We start from the raw sequence: 22,873 nt of genomic DNA, 5'->3' as shown, positions 1-22,873 counted from the left end.
TGGAGTCGCGCCTTCATGGTGCTCAATATAGAGCCCTGACGACCCGCCACCCCTCAGTTCCTTCTTGCTGGCTACTCCGACAGAGCGGAACAAGGTTGGGTATTGGAATGGACATGAACACCACATCTCGAAGAACAACAGTTACGAGAAGGTGAGTAACTTTTTTCTTCTTCGAGTGCTTGTTCATGTCCATTCCAATCAGGTGACTCACAAGGCCAAGTTTAGGTGGCGGGGTTGGAGTCTTCTACTGATTGGAGCACTACTCGTCCGAAGGCCGCATCGTCTTTGGCCTGCTGGGTAATCGCATAGTGCATGGCGAAAGTACGGATGGAGGAGCACGTCGTCGTCCTGCAGATTTCCTGAGTGGGAACCTGAGCCAGGAATGCTATTGATGAAGCCTGCACCCTAGTGAAGAGCTCAGTGATTGGAGGTGCAAGAACACCTGCCAGGTTGTAGCACTCACGAATACAGGACACTATCCATGACGAGATATATTTTGACAACACAGGCTGACCTTTCATTCTGTCCGCCACTGACATGAATAACTAGACTGATTTTCTGAATGGTTTAATTCTCTCAATGTAAAAGGCTAGTGCCCTGCAGACATCCACAGAGTGAAGCCTCTGCTCCCTGCCGCTGGAATGAGGCTTAAGGTAGAATACCGGGAGAAAGAAACCTGGTTGATTTGAAACTGACACACAACCTTCAGGAGGAACGCAAGCATGTGGCTCTCAGAGTTTTCTGCTGCCAAGGAGGACCTCTCTAACCTGGTCTGAACAGGAAAGCTCCATTAGGTTCAACCATGGAGTTTCCACACTGTGAGGTGAAGTGACTCGTAGTTTGGATGTTGAATACAATTGTGATCTTGTGTCAGAAGGTCCAGGAAGAGCACCAGGATGATTAAGGATTCCACAGACATGTCTAGGAGAGATGTGTACTAGTGCTGATGGGGCCAGGCTGGTGCTATCAATATGACCTGAGCTTGTTCTCTCTGGATCTTGAGTAGAACCTTGTGAACGAGTGGTATGGTCTGAAAGGTGTATAGGAGAGAACCTCCCCAATAGAGGAGGAACATGTCCGCGCTGGAGCCTGGGCTGTGATTTTGGAAGAAGCAGACCTGCTGGCACTTCCTGTTGTGTTGCGAATAGGTCTATCTGGGGAAAGCCCCACCTCTGAAAGATTGGAATTGTGATGTCCAGGTGAACAGACCACTCCTGGCTGTGAAACGACCCGCTGAGGTGGTCCGCCAGCTTGTTCTGTACCCTGGGGAGGTACAGCTTTTTATACCTGCCTGCGGTATGAGAGGCAGCAGACGGTGGTCATGCTGCCCCATCAGGTACCACTAAGGGAAAAAACTCTGACAACTATACACTGGAGCTCTCACACACCAAAAGCAAAATGGACATGTGCAATCACTCTGAAAACAAGCAGTCTTCTAAAAAGTTAGTTACACAGAACCAACATGTTAGGAAAACATGAAATACCTATATTTGGATGATTTAAAATCTTCATTATTCTTACTTCTCTGAAAAGCTGAAATAAAAAAGATAATAGGAAATCAAATAAACTAGTGACAAAACAATTACCATTCATTTCTTTCTAAGAAGCTGATTATTTTGTTCTATATCTAATGTTTAGAGTTCCATACCTAATCCTAATAAATGGTAGAGTAAATGTGAGAAACACAGGAATACTACATATTTCACTTTCAAATGGACAGAATAATCTTTTTTCAGACAAGAGGAGTAAAATGTCAGCTTTAAAAAAAGTTCTTCTAAAGGGACACTGGATACTTCAAGAGATAAACTGAGGCTTTAATCTCAAGATTATTGGTTCTGATCCAGTTCACTTTAGTAAGTTTCATTAAAAGGTTACATTTATTACTTATGAAGGTCATACTTACTGCAGCATTTCATATCCCAAATACTGGCAGTACCATGGTGTATTAAATTATTTTATTTTAAGATAGGTCTCGGATGGCTTAGCAGTCACTATTTGATAGTCACAAATAAGTTACCGGACAACATTAACTGTTTACATCACAAAAAGCACAACAATTTTTACAGATACTGCCAACAAGCAAGCACTAATCAGGTAGTAGGCGAGGGAGAATCTCCCTCTTGGTCTCAGAGGAAGGTCCCTCCAAGTAAGAATTGAGGCACAGTTGCAGGGATTCATGATGATGATGTTTGCTTTATCACAGTCTATGCTGTATTTGTTCTGTGGCTAGAGAGCCAACTTTGGCCTCTGGGATGTCAATCCAATACCTTTCATGAATACTACATTTACTTACCAAAATGAATGACAGCAAACAAAATCCATAGCATTTCCCTTCCATTATGACAAGTAGGGGATTATTTGGTCATGAATCTCAGGCAATGCCTCACCTCTAGAGTCTTACTGATTACATAAAATGTCCTTTATCGTCTCTTATATTTTCATGAGTGGAGAGGACCTTGCTTAATTAGATTTCAGAGGGGTATGTAGGGTTAGGAGGGTCAACTGCCTGCCAGTTTCATTGTGGGGAGAGGAGAGAGGCATACAAACCATTCTTCCCCATGATGGGACTATTAAATGGAAATTCCAAGTGGGAACTTTGTTATCTATATGAGGAAGAGCCTATATGGGAAATGGGAAGTCATGTGGCCCTTCTTATAAAATAATATTTTTAGAAGTTATATCATGGTCAAATTTGACACACTATATATACACACAAGTGTTAGGCTAGGGTTTTATTTTTTAATATAAAAAGATAATCAATCAGTCCCCAATTTTCTGATATGTAGCCAAGATGACAAATTACACTAAAGCAAAGTCTTCGATTATTGATGTATAGTTTTCTTAAATTAAAAAAAGGCAAAGTTATCCCTTCTCCTCTTCTGCACTTTGTGCACTTATTTTCTGTTACACTGAAAAACTGACATGTAGGTCATGTTATTTTAATATGTAGTACTGCCTTCAAAAACTTGAATTATGAATGCCATAAACATTCTCATTTTTTCTGACAACCTAAATGTAAGATAGACATCACCATGAGAACACTGAAATACAAATGCTATTGTATATACATTCCCTTTTATTTTGCAAATGTCCATTCTCAGGAGACTTGAGAGAAGGGGACACAAGAAATCATCTTTTTAGGCAGTGCAGCAAGTTGTAATCAATTGCAAACTGTTCACATCCCCTCACATCATCCCAAGACTCCAGATGGTTGGCATTCTCAAGTCTTGATTATTTTGTGAAGGCTGCTCTGTCTTAACAAGAAGGGGAGCAATCAAGTGGTTTTTTTTAAAATCCAACAGTAGCCTTACAGCTACACTAGTGAATTAAAAGGCTATGGTATACTTAATAAAGGAAGATCCAAGTTGAAAACACACTACATTACAAAATGGACAAAAAAGAATGACCGTTCTGTGCCTAGAGGATCCTGCAGAAATCAGAGATAACAAGAATAGATGAAAATAAGAACATAGTAGTGCTAATGCAAGTTTCCTTCAACAAGATCTATCAGCACATACTAAAAAATTTAATATTTTCCCTATTTAAATGTGTCCTGTAATCTGCAGGGAGTAGCAGCTGCAGCAATGACTCAATGGGCATTAAAATTACATTAAAAAAGTTGGGGTGTGAGAAACAAAAATAAGAGCCAACAAAATTGAGGAAAAGAAAATCCTTTGTACCAATCCTGTTGAATGGCACAAACATCTTTGAGCATGAATAATCCTAACTGTTCATAACAGTAGTGTTTCACCACTGGTGAAGTAGACAGAGGAGGAGAAAGAAATAAGAGCGGCAGGCATAACAGCAACTATGCTAAAATATGAGCGAATTAGGAGTGTTACCACATTTGATTAACAAACAAATCAATCTGTTCACCTTTGCTAATTTAAGGAGTGTGCAGGCTTGGATATAGGGGAAGAACTAAGCAAAATTATTACTGGAGGGACTGAGCAGAAGAAGCCATCAGGCAAAAGAAGTGTACACAGACTCTCTACCATGCCCAAGAGTGCCCCAGGCCCCCACAATAACCTGAAAAACAAGACACTGAGAATCAAACTACTTCTACTAAGCCTGTCTATTTTTCAGAGCTTATTTACATAGCAGAATAAAATGGTGCTAGCATTAGGTATTTTAAAAGTTTCAGTGAAAAATTACTAAAAACCCATGTGACCCTTACTGAGAAACCAAGAGGTAACAAAAGCGGCAACAAAGAAAATTAAGATTACAATCAGTAATTCAGCTAGCCTAAAAACATAACATACCCTTACAGCATTGACACAAAGAAAAATAGTTCAGGAGGATGTGGGCTTTTGCACTTTCCTAAAGTTAATTTAAATTTTAAATCTATATTCGGACAGATATAGGAAGTGATGCATGCAAACTGAAGTGTTGGCTAGTGATCAGAAAAGGGGGCTGGAGTTCTGGTTCTATCTGTAACCGTGAACTGATTCATTGTGAGAGACACTTGTTATTTGAATTCTGGCAATGCTTAGGAGCCCCGATCAGGGACCAGAACCATGCTGTGCTAAGCACTGTACAAAAACAAATTCTATCACTGTCCCAAAGAACTCACAAGCTAAGCATAAGACAAGTGGTTACAACAAAATGGCAGGACATTTCTAAACCTGGACACTTATCCTTTTGGTAGGTACCTTAGATAAAACTGTCACTGAAAGGACACCGTATGTTTAAATTAACTGTTTGTAAAATGTTTTGAAGTCCTTAAAAGAAAGTGCCTGTAACTGCCAAATAACTACACACTGTTCTTCATCCATCATATATTTGGATACTTAACTTAAAAAAAGAAATTAATAAGTGATTTGCACTATAGTATGGTAATTATTTTTCCTACCAAGACATTTGGAACACACAAAATGAAAACTGATTAATGTACGTTTCCAGAATGACTTAGCAATTTTATTTATGTCAAATTCCTCACTAGGAAGGAATTTTCAGTACGGTACTTAGTTATAAATCATACAAATCATTGCATTAATAATGTACACAAGATACACAGTATCTTAACTAAAGTAAAGTGAATTTCTGTAATACAGAAACTCATTTTCAAAAAATTACATGTTATATTTTGGGGGGCAAGAGATGGCTTTTAGAAAAATTTGATTAATCTAACTATACTAGCAGGGAAAACGCTACAAGAACAGGGAAGTACAGTACTCAAATTTAAAATATGCAAAGGTATTATCATAGTAATTAGGTTCTAGAAATAAGTTGTCTACACAAATCAATCTTAAGTGTCCCTATGAAAAAAAAACAACAAACATTTGGGATGAGAGATGGATAGAAAGAGGAAACTAGCAGACTGGAAGGCGCCAGCATCACCATCACTGGCTCTGCCACCTAAGATAACACATATACAGCTGGAGTGTCAGTGCTTAGCTACTATGTACCATTCTTATTACCACCAAATATTTTATCTATGCTTCTAAGGTTCCTAGGCTGAGACAGCTTCCACCTTTGCAAACTGTACTGCACATCTTTGTTGTTGATTCAGAGCAGGCTATAAACTCTGCTACACAACCATGATGCTGAAAGATTAACTTCAAACAACATACAGCAAACTTTTGAAACATCTATCACCCTTTAAACATGCAGCTGCATGCATGTGTGGATGACTAGGTACATGTCTAACTGGTTCTCTGTATGCACAAATTCTACTTACATTGGGCATATATATTTTCCACAATTACACTTGTACCCCAAGTTTTTGAAAAGTTATTGCAAGAAATAAATTATCGTCTTTGCTTGATCACGGAAGATTAAATCATCATTCAATTACATCACTCTCTTAAAACACGAGATCTTCACCAAAAACAACAGGTTAGCAGTTTCATCTCTTTAATGTTAATCTCATCTACATCCCAATATTTTGACAATATTCTGCCAGACTCTTTTTTAAGAAATAAGTCATTTGATCTTCGGATACTAAGGAAATAGGTGGCAAAAATTTCCAAAAATCTAATCCTAACCCAAACTACTAAAACCAGCTACACAACTGAAGTGTAAATATAAAAAAATAAAATGAAAATGAGAACCATCAAGCCATAACAATGGTTTGAAATTGAGATGGAACAGGTTGAAAACTGGAAAGGGATCAATGAGTACATATTTCTAACCTTGGGTTTTGCTCGTTTGTTAAATCCTGTGACCTGCAAAGTGTTTGCTTTCCGCGTAGTGGTACAAGTTCCAGATAGTAGAGATCTTTGAAATACACTAAGATATGGATATTGTTTCTCCATGCCTCTCCCTTTTTTCTGGCCGCCCCTTCACCACTCATGAAAAAGCTTCTCTGAACCTTCCTGATTACCTGCCACTATCTCGCTGTTTGTCTTTCCATCTCTCCCCCAATTCTTCTTCGAAGGTGCTCCGAGTAACTAACAAATCATTTGACTTTCATGTGTAGATTTCCAACAATGCAGTAACTTCTCTTATTTAAGTGACATACTTTCATGACAGTATTTTAAAACTTCAGTGTAAAACTCATAATGAAATATATGAATAAAGCCAATAAACATGCAATTACAAATTGTATCACAAATGTTTTAATGTATATTTATACATTTTTGCATTTTTCTCCACTTCTGCTGAAGCCCCTCAAAAAGTGGACTATGGTGGTTGCTTTTGTGATGGGTATACTTTTTACTTAAAATTGAATGAAACTATTTCAGAGAAGCTAAAGAGCCATCAGATGATAACTTTCAGTCATAATTTACCTGAGCCAAATGAAAAACTCCATCTCTTAATTAACTGAGCCATCCAGTCCCCAAAAGCTTGTGTTTTCCCCATTTGCTTTTGTGCCATTAATTTAGATAAGAGCACCTATGCATATGGTCTTTTTACCATTTGTATAAATCTGAATAAATATCTCTGTTATCTAGTGTATTTAGTTTGATTTCACATAAAACAAATTCCTGGTATTATATCTTACCCAAATAGGATAAATCCATATATTTTTATTAAAGTACATACATAAAAGCCTTTGGCTATCAGTGTTTTAGACAGGAAAGTGCCTAACAGGCATGCCTCCTGTGTACAGCTCTAGGTCGTATCTTTGTACTTAGTGACAATAGTAGTATTTATCACTTATTCTTGCTAGCATAGATGAGCCAATAAGACTATGGCAGAGAGTGAGATGGTTTCTCTCTTCCACCCTCACTCATCAAAAGAATTATATTTCAATCTGTAGAATCTTTTTGGCTGGTGATTATGTCTGAGGCAGTGACTTTTAGCCCACAGACAAACTTTGTAGCTGTAAATTTAACAAAGTGACTATTGAAGTGACTGAGACAAAACAGATGCTCATGGATGCCATTTTTACTGAATTGGACACAGGTGGAAGGAAAAAAAAAAAGGAAGCCAGATGAATTCTTTTTCAATTTACTTAAGAGTTCAGGTCATTTGTGTAACAAAGTAAGACTGGCAAAAAACATGCAATTTTCTCTGTTTGTAGCTTTGTATGCATTCTTTATTTGAAGGATGTGCTCATCTTGCATGACTGCAAAACTGTCCAAAACAGGCCTTTTACAAGCAAAGTTAGCATTGAAGTGCAGTACCTCAGTTGTGTATTTATATGAAATGTGAGGTAGGTGTTGCTTCAGGGACCACAATATGTGAATTCAGGAGTCAGAGAAGGAAGAGGTAAAAGGAAAACAAGCTGTAGTACAGTTGAAAGATAAGAACAGTGAATCAAAGAAGCCTACCTTTTGAAGACTAGTTGGGTTCAATTGTGTTTTGTCAATTATTTTTATTGCAACCTAGAAGAAAAAAGTTTATGATCAGTATTTCCAGTTTAGATGTGATTACCTTGTAACATGGTTATAGTTGTTTAGACTTAGAAATGCAAGGCATGAAATCAGATCAAGATTTCACAGATATAGTTTTATTAATAAAACACTCTGAATAAAAGTATTTGGAACAAAATGATTCCTAAAGAAAATAAAAGTAGGCTTCAGTTCTGTTGGATGTATTGGACAAATCAGACAAAAAACAGCACTTAATGGTATTACAGCAGAAGAAAGTTCAAATGGTAGGAAGTAGGATGTATTGCAATGCAATTTAAATACTAAATATTGTATTGCAGGGAAATAATTTTCCTCTAGATTATAATCTTATAAAATGACACCTATAGACTGGCAAACTGTGAAAATGTTTTAAATGCAAAGTTTCATAGCAAATTACAGGTATTGCTATACAAACTTCACAGCAGTTAAACTGACCTTTGGCCATTCACCGAAGATGTATGTGCTCAGCGTTAGTATTCTATTAAAGTTATTCCCTTCTTGGTAAGAAGAGAAATGGCATCTTGTATATAACAAAGAAATGAACTACACCGCACCATTTTAAACATTCATTCTTTTATCAGGTTTCCATCTTCTCTGTAAACACTGAACAAATATTTTTGAACCAATTAATTCTTAAAAACGGAAATGTAAGAGTTCAAGAAACTGATCAAATGAAAATTCAGTGCCAAGGCTACCACACACTATAAGACATGACAGGTTTCAGAGTAGCAGCTGTGTTAGTCTGTATGCGCAAAAAGAAAATGAGTACTTGGGGCACCTTAGAAACTAACAAATTTATTTGAGCATAAGCTTTCGTGAGCTACAGCTCACTTCATTGGAAGACATGAAAGGATCTCCAAATCAAGAGCGTGCAGGGAAGTAAGGAAAGGGAGACACTGTGTTTCAACTGAGCTACAAAGTAAGTTAGACAACTTATGACTAAAAAGAGCCCATTTATAGAAATTTATAGAAATTATCAGATCAGACCCAAGGTCCATCTAGTCTTGTATCCTGTTCTTCAATGATAGCCAGTACTAGATGCTCCTAAAAAGGTGTATGAAACCCACAATAGGCAGATGTTTCATTGAGCTGCCTACAATGATACCAGGTCCCTTCTCCAAGTTAAATTTAGGACCTTGTAAGACGTATGAATAGGATCTTACCAAATTCAGGGCCATGAAAAATGCGTCACGGACCGTGAAATCTGGTCCTGTGTGTGGTTTTACCCTATATTTCATTTACAGATTTCATGAGCGAGACCAGAGTTTCTCAAACTGGGTGTCCTGACCCAAAAGGGAGTTATGGGGGGGGTGTCACAAGGTTATTTTAGGGGTAGCAGTATTGCCACCCTTATTTCTGCACTGCCTTCAGAGCTGGATGGCTATGCGCTGGGCACCCAGCTCTGAAGGCAGCGCCCCACAAGCAGCAGTGCAGAACTAAGGGTTACAATACCATGCCATGCAACCCTTACTTCTGCGCTGCTGCCTTCAGAGTTAGGCGGCCAGAGAGTGGCAGCTGCTGACTTGAGGGCCCAGTTCTGCAGGCAGCAGCACAGAAGTAAGGGTGGCAATACCATACCATGCCATCCTTACTGCGCTACTGCTGGCAGCATCTCCGCCTTCAGAGCTGAGCTCCCAGCCAGCAGCTGCTGCTCTCCAGCTGCACAGCACTGAATGCAGTGCCACTGCCAGCAGCTGCACAGAAGTAAGGGTAGTAGTACCACCACACCCACCCCACCATTTTTGGGTCAGGATCGCTACAATTACAACACTGTGAAATTTCAGATTTAAATACCTGAAATAATTAAGTTAATTTTTTTAAATCCTATGGCCATGAAATAGACCAAAATGGACCATGAATTTGGTACAGCCCTACGTATGAAAAGTCTTCATTATTTTCTATTTATCAACACAACTTCGTTTGCCATCATGTTTCTCATTCTTCACCAGTCCTCTCTGGTCTTTACTAACCAAATAACATTGTGTCAGCTGCAAATTTTGCTACTTCAAAGATCACTATCTTTCCAAATAATTTAATATATTCAACACTGATCCTAGCACAGAAACATGAGGTACCCCACTGTTTTGCCATGAAAACTGTCCATTGGATGCTATTCTGTTTCCTGTTACCTCATCAAGTTTTGATCCATAACAATACTTTGCCTCTCTCTCCGCATGACTACTTAGTTTCTTTGACAATCTCTTGGGAGGGACCATCTCAAATGCCTTTTGACAGTCTAAAATTGTCAAATTAATCTCCTTTATCACTACTTTACTGACACATTTGAAGAATTGTAATAGATTAGTGTGACTGTTTTACTTTGCAGAAACAGTAAGGGTTAGATTTAGATACGATGATCTTCCAGGGGTTCACTATTCTATTTTTAATTACTATTTCAACCAGTTTGCCAGGAATAGATGTATAGCTTACTGGTCTAATTCCCCAGATCACTTCTCAAGACCTTATTTTAATCATAGGTAAAACATTTGCTACCCCAAAACTCTCTGGAAAAGCAGCCGTTTCAGTAAGACACTGCATATTTCTGTTCGCGGCTCAGCCACTTCATACTTAGGCTTCTTCAGAACTCTTGGATGTGTACCATCTAAGCCTGGAGACTTACTGATTTTTAAATCAATTTGTTCCAACATCTCTTCTTCTGACACCTTAGTCTTGGATGGTACCTCATCTTTATTGCCAGAAAAGAGCAGTTCCGAGGCAGGTATTTCGCCAATATCCTCTGCAGCAAAGATCAGTGAGTCACTTAGCTTTCCAGCAATGTCCTTATTTTCCTAATTTCTCCCCTTAACCCACTGACTTCTTCACAGGCTTCCTGCTTCTGACAAAGAATCTCGTTTATTTAAATACACTTAAGACTTCACCATTGTGAAAGAGATTCTGGATTCCAACAACACACCCTTTTCTACTGTGCCAATTTATACACCTTTTACAAGGAGATTTAATTTCCTTTTAATCTCAAAGGGAGATTACTGTCCAACAGCAGAAGTGCCCACCTTTATGCTTTTACACGTTTAAATATCTGAGCTATCAAAGCGAGAAATGCACAGATGCAGGTTACCATGAATAAATTAACCATCTGAAAGTAAATGGCGTGAATATGAGAGGGTAGATGTACAACATGGGTTTATGTGGGTACGGCTGGATCAAACTGGTCTAAGTTCACAACCCTATTAAAGTTTAACAGGAAGGCTGAATAAGGAAAAGAGGCAATAACAGTACTCCTTAAATTCATGTATAAAGGGTACAGCTGTAGTCACTCCCTTGGAAGAGAGGAGTGTTTGGAGACTGCAGACACATGTAAGCTGCAGTTGTTCCATGGGAGGACAGAGCAGTGAAACTGGCAGACCCAGAGAAGGGAGGAAGAGCCAGAAGGTTAGGACAGGGCTCGGAGGAATGCAGCAAGGTATGGGAACAGACCTTGACTGCTGACTAGAGGGTCTCAGAACAGAAGGCGGACCCAGATTCCCCAACCAGTCACTGTGGAAGTAGCACCAGTGGGGCAGTGCATAGGAAAACTGCCTGAGCCTGTCTGGGAGAGGAGACTTCCTTTCCTTTCCAGCCCCCAATTGGAAGGGGAACCACAACAGTGGCCTAGCCGGAAGGGTGAGTCACGAAGAGGCCGCAGCAGCTCCTGGAGCGAAAGAGGGGCTGCAGACAAAGACAGAGGAGGAGGGACAGCTTGCAACTGTGGGAAGAGGTGTCAACCTGGTGGGCTATTTCCCAGAACGGCCAGCAGGAGGCACTATATCAGCAGTAGGTAGAGCATCCTGCCACAGACATTCCAAGCCCAAATCTATTCTAGCTATCTATTGTAAAATAAAACTATTTACAAAATGCTGAAGGACGCAGCAAATGCTGTGGACACTGAAGAGTTCGCTCTTGGACCATAGGAAGTCCAAAGGAACTGGAGAAGTGCTTGGGCCACACTGCCCCTTATATCCTAAGTTCAGAGCATGAGTCCGAGGGTCCAAAGGACACTGCTAGCAATAATCTTCCAGCCTCAGGTACACGAAGCGCATAAGTATCCATAGTGGAATACACAGAGACCAGCACTTGAAGAACCACCTTCACTATCAGAGAGGTCATTATATGCAGACATAGGCCTGAACTCTGAAGTTCAGAACCAGATCAGCATCTCAATATTCCCACAGTTCAAATGTTCAGATTCAAGTTTGTTCTGAGCCTCCTTTTATATGTAAGACAGAGGTGAGCAGTAGACTACAAAAAATAATTTTAATGTTGGGGGGAGGGGGGGAGATTGGGTAGTACATTCCACTACAGACTATGTTGTGAAAAGCCAAAGTTCAGTTTCACTACCATTTTCTGGGGTTAAATTCTATTATGAAATCTTGAAACATCCCTTTTCGGAAAAAAAAACCCTACAAACGCACTGAGTAATAAGTCTCTCTCCTTTGATTCATTACCTTGCATGGGATCAAGACATATTTTTGTCTTCACATCACATCAGTCAAATTACACTTGTCTAGATAAAAAGGCTATTTACACCTTGAAACCTCTTTTGGATACAGACTGGAGGCACAGTGATCCACCTGTAGATTGGATTACTTTAACATATTGTACATGGGGCTGGCCCCTCAAGACCACCTGGAAATGGCATAGAATGCAGATGTCTGATTAAGTGGTGCTTCCTGCAGGAAGCAGATTAAATTTGTTCTCCAACATGAACTAGGTTCCAATTAGTTTCTGGGTGGCATTGAAAGATACTTGATTCTACCTATAAAGGCTCAACGGATTTGGGTCCTGTAAACTAAGTCCACCTCTCACCTCTATACACATGGCACTACTGCCACCAAAGAAATACCTCTCTGATACCAGTAAGCTGGCAGGATTTGACTTGCCAGTCATCAGTAAACATCAATTTCACTGGACACACAAATCAACAAAAAAATCCAACAGTAAAAGTCAGCAAGTGCAGCCTCTCATACACCTAGTGTATGCAGGGATCCAGTGAAACCAGCCCAGTAGCTGTGTAGAGCACCCTCTGTAGCCCCACTGTCACCACCTCTCGCTCACTCACAACCAAGAGTAGAGGGCCCATCTTTGGTAGGAGCCATTCAGCAGTAGGGTGGCAGTCCCTGCAGCTGGGGGCTCCTCCTCCTCATGGCCCTGATTGAGGATCTCTGCTCTGCTGGGCCAGGACTTCAACCTCCCCCAGACCTTGCACCCAGGGGGTATCTCGGGTCCTTTGGCTGAGCTGAAAGCCCTTTGCAACCCTACTGTCACCACCAGCACCCTAATCCTACACCCCCTTAATTTCCAGCATCTGTGAAAATTAAAAGTTAAAAATAAACACAAAGATAAAAAATCAATATGAATGATCAAAATTACAAAAAAAGATAAAAACCAAATTCTGCCACCTAGATACAGCTGACATCCTGGGGAAGAGATAAAACCCTCGTCTTACCTGTTATACTAAGTATGGTTGACAAAACATCAGTCAGCCCTTCAGAACGGAGACTCTTGATACCCATGATACAAAGTCGACTTGCAAGAATTCCAAACATTGTGGTCAATGCTGAAGGAGTGTTGTAGATCTTATACCATTACTTTTGAATATCAGCCATGCCCTCTCATATGTCAGAAAGGAATCATGGTGAGGTTACCAGAGTGGAGATGAACTTTTCCAAATATCCTCTCTTTCTTTCTCAGGAACCACTACGCAAATACTAAGCCTTGAGATAAAAGATCCCTCCAGTGTACCGGAAACAAGGGAAATCTCTTTGCTGAAGTGACTCGGTTGGGACAACATTGCCTCTTTGGCCAAAGGGTGCCACTAAGATTACTATTGTTTTCTCCCTCTTGATCTAATGACTAATCCTCAGTAAAAGAAGGAAGCAATGGAAAAAGCATATAAGAACTCTGGTGCTGGGACTAAGACAGGACACCTGCTGCTTTGACCTTTGGGTCCTTCTGATGGGCAAAAATTTGAGAACCTTGAAACTGAAGGGAAGCAAACCAGGACTGCCACTAGAGAGCCAAATGTTCTTGTCAGGTTTATGGAAACCTGCAGAAAAATCCTCCACCTTGTTTGGTCTATATTCCTCCTGCTGCTCCAGTCTTCAATGACATTTAAACTTCCCAGGTTCTTTCTATTCAGGAGAGGCTGCAGTTGTGCCTCCCTCTGAAGACAGAGGCCTTACAAGTAAGCAAGTTGTGGCAGACATTTCTCCATTATACTTACCAACCACCATTATTCATGGTGGGAAGCAGCGCTATACCGCATCACCCTAAGCTCCAGACATCTACAATGGGCCTCCTCTCTCTTTTGAAACCCACGATCATAGGATTGTTCTAGTTTCGTGAATGGGCATTGCAACCTTCTAGGCTGGCCCTCAGTCATGATGACTATTTTCTGTAAATCTGCTGCCCCACAGGTACTAGTGGAGTGAGTTCAGTACTACTCCTAGGTGTTGGACATTTGATATTGGACAAGATAAAACTTGGTATAGAAAAAAGTTCTGAAGAAGTTTCATGTGAGCCTGGGTTCACTGAAGGGAACACATACACGACACCATCATATCCAGAAATAACAAATGGATAGCGACGCTCCTCTGAAACTGCCAACCGCTCGAACTAGTGTTCTTAGTTTTCCCTATCTCTCCTGAGACACAAATACTTACCTGTACCATCACAATTTTAGTCCCAAATGTTGAATCTTCCATGGAAGAATCAATCAGTCTTTTCCTGATTGAGGACAAAGCCATGCTTCTCCAGAGTCTGGAATGCTCATGGAGAGTTTTCTTCTGCTAGTCTTTAGATCGTACTCTGATCAAATGATTGTCTAGGAGGAGATAGAAATGGATCCCTTCCTCCCTGATGGCTGCTACAACAAGGAGCATCTTCATAAATACTCTGGGAACAGAACCAAAGCAAAGGGCAAAAACCTGCACTGGTTTTGGAACATGGTCATTCCAAAATAAAACAAATTTCTCCTGTTGAATTGTCAGATGGGAGTAAGGAGAGCTTGCTTTAAATAGGTTTCAGAGTAGCAGCCGTGTTAGTCTGTATTTGCAAAAAGAAAAGGAGTACTTGTGGCACCTTAGAGACTAACTAATTTATTAGAGCATAAGCTTTCGTGAGCTACAGCTTACTTCATCGGATGCATTTGGTGGAAAAACCCACCAAATGCATCACCAAATGCATCCGATGAAGTGAGCTGTAGCTCACGAAAGCTTATGCTCTAATAAATTTGTTAGTCTCTAAGGTGCCACAAGTACTCCTTTTCTTCTTGCTTTAAATAGGAATACTGCCTACGTTTGGTACCCAAGCAGGTACAAGTATATTTTAATTTTGATTTTTCTGCTAATCTATTGAAGTATTCCAATTTGAAACTTCTGATCCTAGCAGATTTCTTTGCAATTAGGAGAGAATGAAGTACAGGCCTGGGCTCTATTGTTCCACTTCACAGCAGATGACAGATACCATTATAATTCTGAGTCTTTCCTTGATTGGATGCTGATCAAAATGGGATGAATTCACACTCTGGGACCTGCTGGCGTTAACATTTTCAAAAGCACATATGTCATTTAAATGACAAGTGCCTAAGTCACTTCTAAAAATGGTACTTGGAAGCTGACATCATCCAAGTCCCTTAGATGCTTTTGAAAATATGTTTACCCTCAGTTTTATTTTGAGCTCTTTAAAATATGGTTTATTATGGTCTGTTGTACTTGAACAGTTGGAAAAAATATAGAAATAATTGAAAAGTCTCTATAGCATTTTAGTAACTAACTTCAGCATGTACTTTTTTCATGAATGAGTAGTTTTTTCCCTTTTAGTTCTTGAGTCATTATGAGGTAGTTGGGGGCTTTTTAAAATACAGAACTCAAGTGTACAGAGGTATTTTCACTGTGGCAATAAAACTTTACACACAATGTTAAAACTCTATGGAAGAGGATGACTCAAAGGTAAATTAGCTTTTAAAGTAAAATTTTTACCTCTCATACTAGGAATCAGGATTTCTCTCAGTGCATATCTCACTGACAGCAAGAGGGTACAGCACAACCAGCAGCACATAATGCTGATTATTTTTAAAGTTCAGAAACATCAGGACCAAAACAATGGTACATGACCACAAAAATAGCTGCAATAGCTCTCAAAAAAACCTCCAAGCAATACCTTTGGGGAGGACATTCAGAGATGGTATCGATGATTATACATGCAGTAGGATGATGAATTCTCATATTTATATGTTGTCTTTCCTCCAGAAATAGTTCAAAGTACTTTATACGCTACTCTTACAAGAGCATACCTCTTAAGTGTCCCTCATTTTGAGAGATGCCATTTATTTTAGTCTCCAAATTACGTAAATTCCACACAAATATGATGGTCCCTCACTTTTACTGTTGAAAGTTATTTTCTCAGAAATGTAACATCACGAAACTGAGGTTAAACAAAAGGTTTACACCAAAGGGAAAAAGGTATCCTTCATTTTGGGTCTTTGTCACATGCTAATCCCACCTCTGGAGTCTATGGCATTCACATTCTCTAAACCATATTTAACAGAAAATTGCAGTACTACACAACAGCTTAGCACATAAAATAATGATTATTATAATGCAAAGTGAATTTAAGTAGTCAGAATGTAATTACCCAAATTGGAAGTCAGGACACCAACATTATTCTGGAGATAGGCGGTGGATGGGTCATCCATTGCCCATTTTAGAGATGACACACCTCCATTGCTCCAGTACCATTGGTTCTGTATTGACTCAGATATGGAAACGCCACCTATTAAATCCCCAATACTACTGCATTCAGCAACTTAGTTTTCCTTGTAGATACTGGCCAATAGGGTCACTTCAACCTCACAATGGCCAAGTTCATTCCAAACCCATCAATTTAAGTCAACAAGAAGTGCTGAAAAGGAAAAGTCTTTACCCTGCAGTAGACTGAAACTAGCTATTGATAATGAAGGTACAGCAACAAGAAACACCTTCTATAGCAAATAAACTATTTACTAGTAGGAATATAATTTATTTCCACAGAAAAGAACTGTCAGATGTAAATTACAACTTATTAACTGTATTGCAGTAGCACCTAGGAAACTAGTTATGGGTCAGGGCTCAATTGTGCAAGACACTGTGCAAACACACAAAGACTCCCTGCTTCAAAGAGCTTATAAGTGCTATATATTCTGCCTCTGTTTGCATATGCAAAGGAATTCTACTAGCAAATTTCAATATTCTTCATTTATTTAACAGGTACTTCAGAACACACCCTCGACTTTTAGTTTGTAAAGTAGTGATAATCCCAACTCTCCTCTACTGCTGTGAGACTTGGGTGTCCTATACAGGGCCGGCTCCAGGCACCAGCTTCGCAAGCAGGTGCTTGGGGCAGCATTGGGAATTGGCGGCAGTCTGTGTCCCGCGGTGGCAATTCAGCGGCGACTGCTTGGGGCAGCAAAATTGGTAGAGCGCCCCATGTCCTACAGAAAACACCTGAAAAATCTGAAATGCCAGCACTAACATTTTCTTCAGAAGATCCTCAACATAAAGTGGGAGGATCGCCGCACTAACACCGGTGTCCTCACAGAGGCCAACATCCTCAGTGCTGAGGCCCGGATCATCCAGCACCAGCTGAAGTGGAGTGGGCACTCTGTGTGCATGACTGAAATATGCTTACCAAAACAATTGCTGTAAACCCAACTCACCAAAGGGGAAAGGAAACGGGGAGGCCAAAAGAAACACTTTAAAGACACCCTCAAGATAAACATCAAGAGATGTGGCTTTGACACCACACACTGGGAGGCAGTAGCCCAGGATAGGGATAACTGGTGAAGACCTGTCAGAGAAGGAATGTCCACTTGAGGAAAATTGCCTTGCCCTAGTCACAGAAAAATGCCAGACGACTGTCACCCAGCAATCATGGCCCAACCTTGACTTTCAACACCACCTGCAATGTCTGCCAACGAGCCTGTGGCAACAATCGGACTCCTCAGTCACCATAAAAAATAAAACCTGTGAAAGAAATCACCCTCAACCTTGAAGAATTGCCAAAGACGACAACTTGCTAACAAACATGTCTTAAAGATCCAGTATAAAACAGGCCCTTTTTAACAAACAGCATTTTGTGTAAATCACTAAAAGCCAAGAATTTAGTTTTCTATATTTTTGTTTTCAACATTTTACTTTCCAGCAAATGCATAGAAGTTTTGGGGGTTTATCCATTTCTCTCTAACAAAAAATGCCGTGTTGTTCTTGGACTCCACATAACGCTATTTAAAGAGCGCTTTCAGAACCAGTGCAATAGAGCATGCTTTACAGAGTTAACAAAAGCATTTTACCTCTCTGCCAGTAAGGATGTGTCTAGCCAACTTTACTTTTGCAAAATTCCCCTTTCCAATCGTTTTAAGAAGTCTGTAATTTCCAATATGAGGTTGCTCATCTGCACAGGAAGCTATAGAATTTCTACAGCGAGCTCCAGAGCGCCCAGTTCGTGAGGAAACTTCTTGACGTCCTTCTCCATGAGAGGTGTGCTGTGATAAAGATAATACATGTGTTAAGATACAGTGTTAAATAAAACAAGTGCATCAATTACAATAATGAAGTACTGAAGCATTACATATCACTGAGTAATTAACCTGAACTGGAGAACTTTCTGTTTTACAGCAATCTACAATTTCACATTTTGGGTGTCACTAGTATATCTGATCCACACACACACTCTTTCTTTATGGGCCTATATGGCAGCAGTTAGAGGCGGCTCTGATCAACTTCAGTATTGATTCAACACTGCTGTTTAAGGGTTCAATTTAAAGAGGTGCTGAACTCCCACAAAATCCACTGAATAAAGTATTAGGTACAAAGGCTCAGTACTTTTTAGGATTTTGATATAATCAGCCTATGGTCTGATGCAGTATGGAATACGTGAGACACTTATAATATTGGTATCAATAATATCCTGCCATCGCAATGAACCTTACCAGATATGCCATGTAAGATATCAGTGGAAAAGTTTAATTCGCTAAATATAATAATCACATGTATATGTATATATCATCTTTGTATTGTAAGCTATAAATATGTATTGTATATTTGTACTTCAAATATGTGCTGTGTTTCTGGGTGACATGCCCCAGACAGATTGGCTTTAGCATTATCTAGCCTGCTTGATGGCCTATGAAAGGCAATCAGCCATACAATGAACTCATTGAGAGAAGGCAGAGATACACCTATGAGTCAGCCGGTCAATAGGGACAAGTCTGTACAGAGAACTGCAAGTGCCCATGTGCTGCGAGTTTGTTTGGGACAAAGGAAGTACAAGCCACATGTCTAAGGATATAAAAGGCAGCTGCATCTTCTCAATTTTGTCTTCAATCCTGTACCTCACTTCTGGAGTAACTTCATTACATACAAACTGAAGCTCTGAACAAAGACTGAATGATCCAAGTTTTGGATGTGTTCCAGAGGGACTTTCGAGCCAGCAAACTCACCAATACTGTTAAGAATCTGATATATGGACCCTGAAATTTCATGTATGTATTTGACTGCTTTGACAATTTAACAACTCTCTTCTTGTTCTTTTCTTTTCTAATAAACCTTTAGTTTTAGATACTAAAGGATTGGCTGGCAGTGTGATATTTTGGGTAAGATCCAAACTAATATTGACCTGGTAATGTGGCTGGCCCTTTGGTATTTAGAAGAACCTTTTGTAAAGTGAGCAGAGTTGTAAATAACTTCTCACTTTACTGGACCTGGGTGTTGATCGGGAACTAGAGAACTGGAATGCAGTAAAAGGGGTTGTGTGATTTCTTTTTTCAGCTTCTTGATAACTAGTGTGGGGGACCAAGAGAACAGTTTGTGACTGGTTGGTGAATCTAAAAGTGTTCATCTCCAATTTGCAAGAATCTGCTCTCCTTTTTGCAGCCTGCTCTGACCTTGCATTTTCAGTGTGGGCTACCCTAGACACCCTGGGTCACATAAGGAAGGATGGGGTTGCTCTAAAGAAACTGTTCCACAGGCTGAGTTTGCTACCTCCTCAAACAGTTTTTTAAAATACTCCCAAACAAGTTCTAGTTGGAAAAAAAAATGGAAAAGTATTCTTTGAATTTTTTTTTTTTAACCCTTTTGTCAACTTTCTGATTATCTGTATCCTGAACTCACTTATACTGTAGCACTCTCTCATGGCAAGGTGCCAACAGTATATATCATTTGTTAACTGTTAGTTGAATGAAGAACCTTCAAGCTATTTTCTGCTAACAAAAACTTTGCTATAACAGAAATGCTGCAATGCTAACAGAAATACATTTTTGTATAGCCACAAACTTTAGAAAGAGAACTTCAAGTATCCTGGAAAATAACCCCTAACAGTCAGAGTTTAATTGTCAAATTCTATCATGGTGGTATTTATTTCAAGGCCTTTGGATCAACTGCTCATTCTGAAGTAGTACTAGCATGTATCTAAGAAGTTTATATGGGAAAGGAAGATTCAATGCATTTGAGTAATCAGTCTGTTCAATTTAGTACCATGGGAATTGTCTGCCTCCATCCTCTTGCACAGTTGCCAACTTTAGACGAACCCCTGAATTACATTTCTCAGACAAGACTGAAACCAGCGAGCTTTTGCTGGGAGCATCTACCACAGCAGGGTAGGGTGGAAGAGAATCTGGGTTTTGGTCCCAATTCTCTCCTCCTTCCCACCATGTAGTCTCACTTGGATGCATAAAATAATATGGGTCCCCTTGTGTTGTCTGAATTAATTTGGTATATCAAGTCAATAACAGGTATTTTGTGAGGAGGTGAAACCTCTTTCCATTTTTCTCCCCCCCCCCATCTCTTTTTCATATACGATTTAAAGGAAACTCTATAAAACAAAGCCTTATTATGGCTTCCTTGTTTTTTTTCCTCCCTTCATTCCTTTTCCTGAGGATGGATTTATTTTAATCACTGAGTTTAATAATTATTTAAATCAGCAAGCAGGAAACCTTGACTTAAATCATAAATTTTAATATTATTTTGCATTTGTACTTTTTTTTAGTTATTTTCCTAAAGCCAGGTTACCATTAAAACATGTTGATTTGTAACTAAACATAGTCTTTACAATAAATTCAGTACTACTTTTGGCTAACCAAAAGGGTATACTATATCTATATACATTTATTTAAGCAATGATATAAATTAACATACATTCAGTCTTAATATTTGAATTGTTAGAAAATGTAAATGATTGTGTGTATGTGTATATATATACACACACACACTGACAAATGTGTAATATATTACTCATTTGTGTTGAGTAGCATTTGAATGGAAATTGGAATTCAAAGAAACATGCACAAAACCAGCATTTCAGAATTATCAGTTAAATAAAACTACCTTTAATATGCTGAATACATAAGAAAAAAGTTTATCATAACATTTCTCATTTAAGATTGATTATCTGTAGTCAATTGAACTGTTTCTGGTCACAATGTTCTTCAGGATTTTAGAACTAACAGATTTCATCTTCTTATGCCTCGTTTTGATTTACGGATTCAAAGAAGAAAACAAAGCTTTTCTGCTTTTTTGAATCCCAATTGGTTTCTCAACTTTGATAGACTAGTCCTTGAACTGAACTAGTAGAATAAACTGAGAAGAAGAAAATATTCTCTTTGCACCTACAAAATAGGCTACTGCTATCAAAAACTGGTTTAGCACTTGAACACACACTGGATCCAGATGCTTAACCACTAACTTCCACCAGTTAACCACTAACTTCCACCAGGAGTCTGACTGTTTAAAATTTTGGCAAATATATACCGCTTGGATATTTTTTTACATTTTATTTTAATGATTGATTGTAGACAATTTAGGCTTTAGCACGGGTTGCCATAATTTCAGATTTAATATTAAGTTTATTTTTAAAATTAAAATGTATTTAAATTAAAAAATACTTTAAAAAAATCAGTCTGTACCCACCCTGTTTTTCCTACTCTCCACTTACCCAATATTTTTCTGCATCCTCCATACTGTCCACCCCAACCCCCAGGACGTTCACCATACACACCTTTCACACTTGGGTATCTAAACACTGTCCCCAATCGCAAGTATTTCTTGCCACCCAGCTTGTGTCCCTTCCACTGTCATTTCACTGTTGGTGCTGCCCATCTCAACCTCCAATGTAGATCCCAGTCACCTCTTCCTTCAATTCCTCACTCTGCTTGCAGCTTCTACTACTCTTCTAGCTGGGGGTAGCCTAAAACCAGTACCCCAGCAATCCTCACTGATCTGGAAGAATCACGCCAGCAGAATTCTATTTCACTCCAAGCTCAGCTATGTGCACGAGATCACAAATGGACTGCAGGCGTGACAAGGCTGCAAATGCACAAGTATCAGTTGCAATGAATAATGTTTCATAGATTTTTAAGGACAGAAGGGATCACTGTGATCATCTAGTCTGATCTACACAACACACACCATAACCCTTCTCTGAATTAACTCATACTTCAAGTCCAAAACCAATGGTTGAACTAGAGCATATCTTTTAGAAAAGCATCCAATCTTGATTAAAAATCTCCAGTGATGGAGAATCCATCACAATCCAGGGTAAGATGCTCCAATGGTTAATTATGTTCACTGTTAAAAACCTGTGCTTTATTTCTAGTCTCAATTTGTCTAGCCTCAACTTCCAGCTCTTGGATCTTGTTATACCTTTGTCTGTTAGATTTAAGAGCTCTCTATTACCAGATTTCTGGTCCCCTTGTAAGTACTGATCAAGTCATCCCTTACTTTTCTCTTTTTATAGGCTAAACGGATTGAATTCCTTGAGTCTTTCACCATAAGGTATGCTTTCCAATCTTTTAATCGTTCTTGTGGCTCTTCTCCGAATCCTCTCCAATTTATTGACATCCTTCTTCATTGTGAACACCAGAACTGGACACAATATTCCACCAGTGCCAAATATAGAGGTAATATAACCTCAATACTCCTACTCGATAACCCTATACATACACACATGCAAGAATTGCATTAGCCCTTTCGGCCATCGCATCACATTGGGAGCAGTTTATGTTCTGCTGATTAGCCACAAAGACGCCCCACATCTTTTTTTGAGTC

General features: G+C 39.4%; 1 protein-coding gene across 12 annotated transcripts in view; it reads right to left on the bottom strand.

Annotated features, from left to right (window-relative positions):
- The window catches only part of MARK3 (microtubule affinity regulating kinase 3), a 113,652-nt gene that overhangs the window by 71,364 nt on the left and 19,415 nt on the right, over positions 1 to 22,873 (bottom strand). For 11 of the 12 annotated variants that reach the window (XM_043516761.1, XM_043516764.1, XM_043516762.1 and 8 more), the window contains 3 exons: positions 18,124 to 18,315; positions 7,719 to 7,772; positions 1,485 to 1,533 (listed from right to left, as the gene is read on the bottom strand). In XM_043516761.1, coding sequence (XP_043372696.1) covers positions 1,485 to 1,533; positions 7,719 to 7,772; positions 18,124 to 18,315 — 295 coding nt within the window. The remainder of the gene's footprint in view (positions 1 to 1,484; positions 1,534 to 7,718; positions 7,773 to 18,123; positions 18,316 to 22,873) is intronic. The other variant, XM_043516767.1, reaches the window with a different exon arrangement.

This window comes from Dermochelys coriacea, chromosome 6 (genome assembly GCF_009764565.3).
Source record: "Dermochelys coriacea isolate rDerCor1 chromosome 6, rDerCor1.pri.v4, whole genome shotgun sequence".
Taxonomy (NCBI): Eukaryota; Metazoa; Chordata; order Testudines; family Dermochelyidae; genus Dermochelys; species Dermochelys coriacea.
The sequence above is the reverse complement of the archived record's forward strand: the minus strand, read 5'-3'. Positions and strand labels throughout refer to the sequence as shown.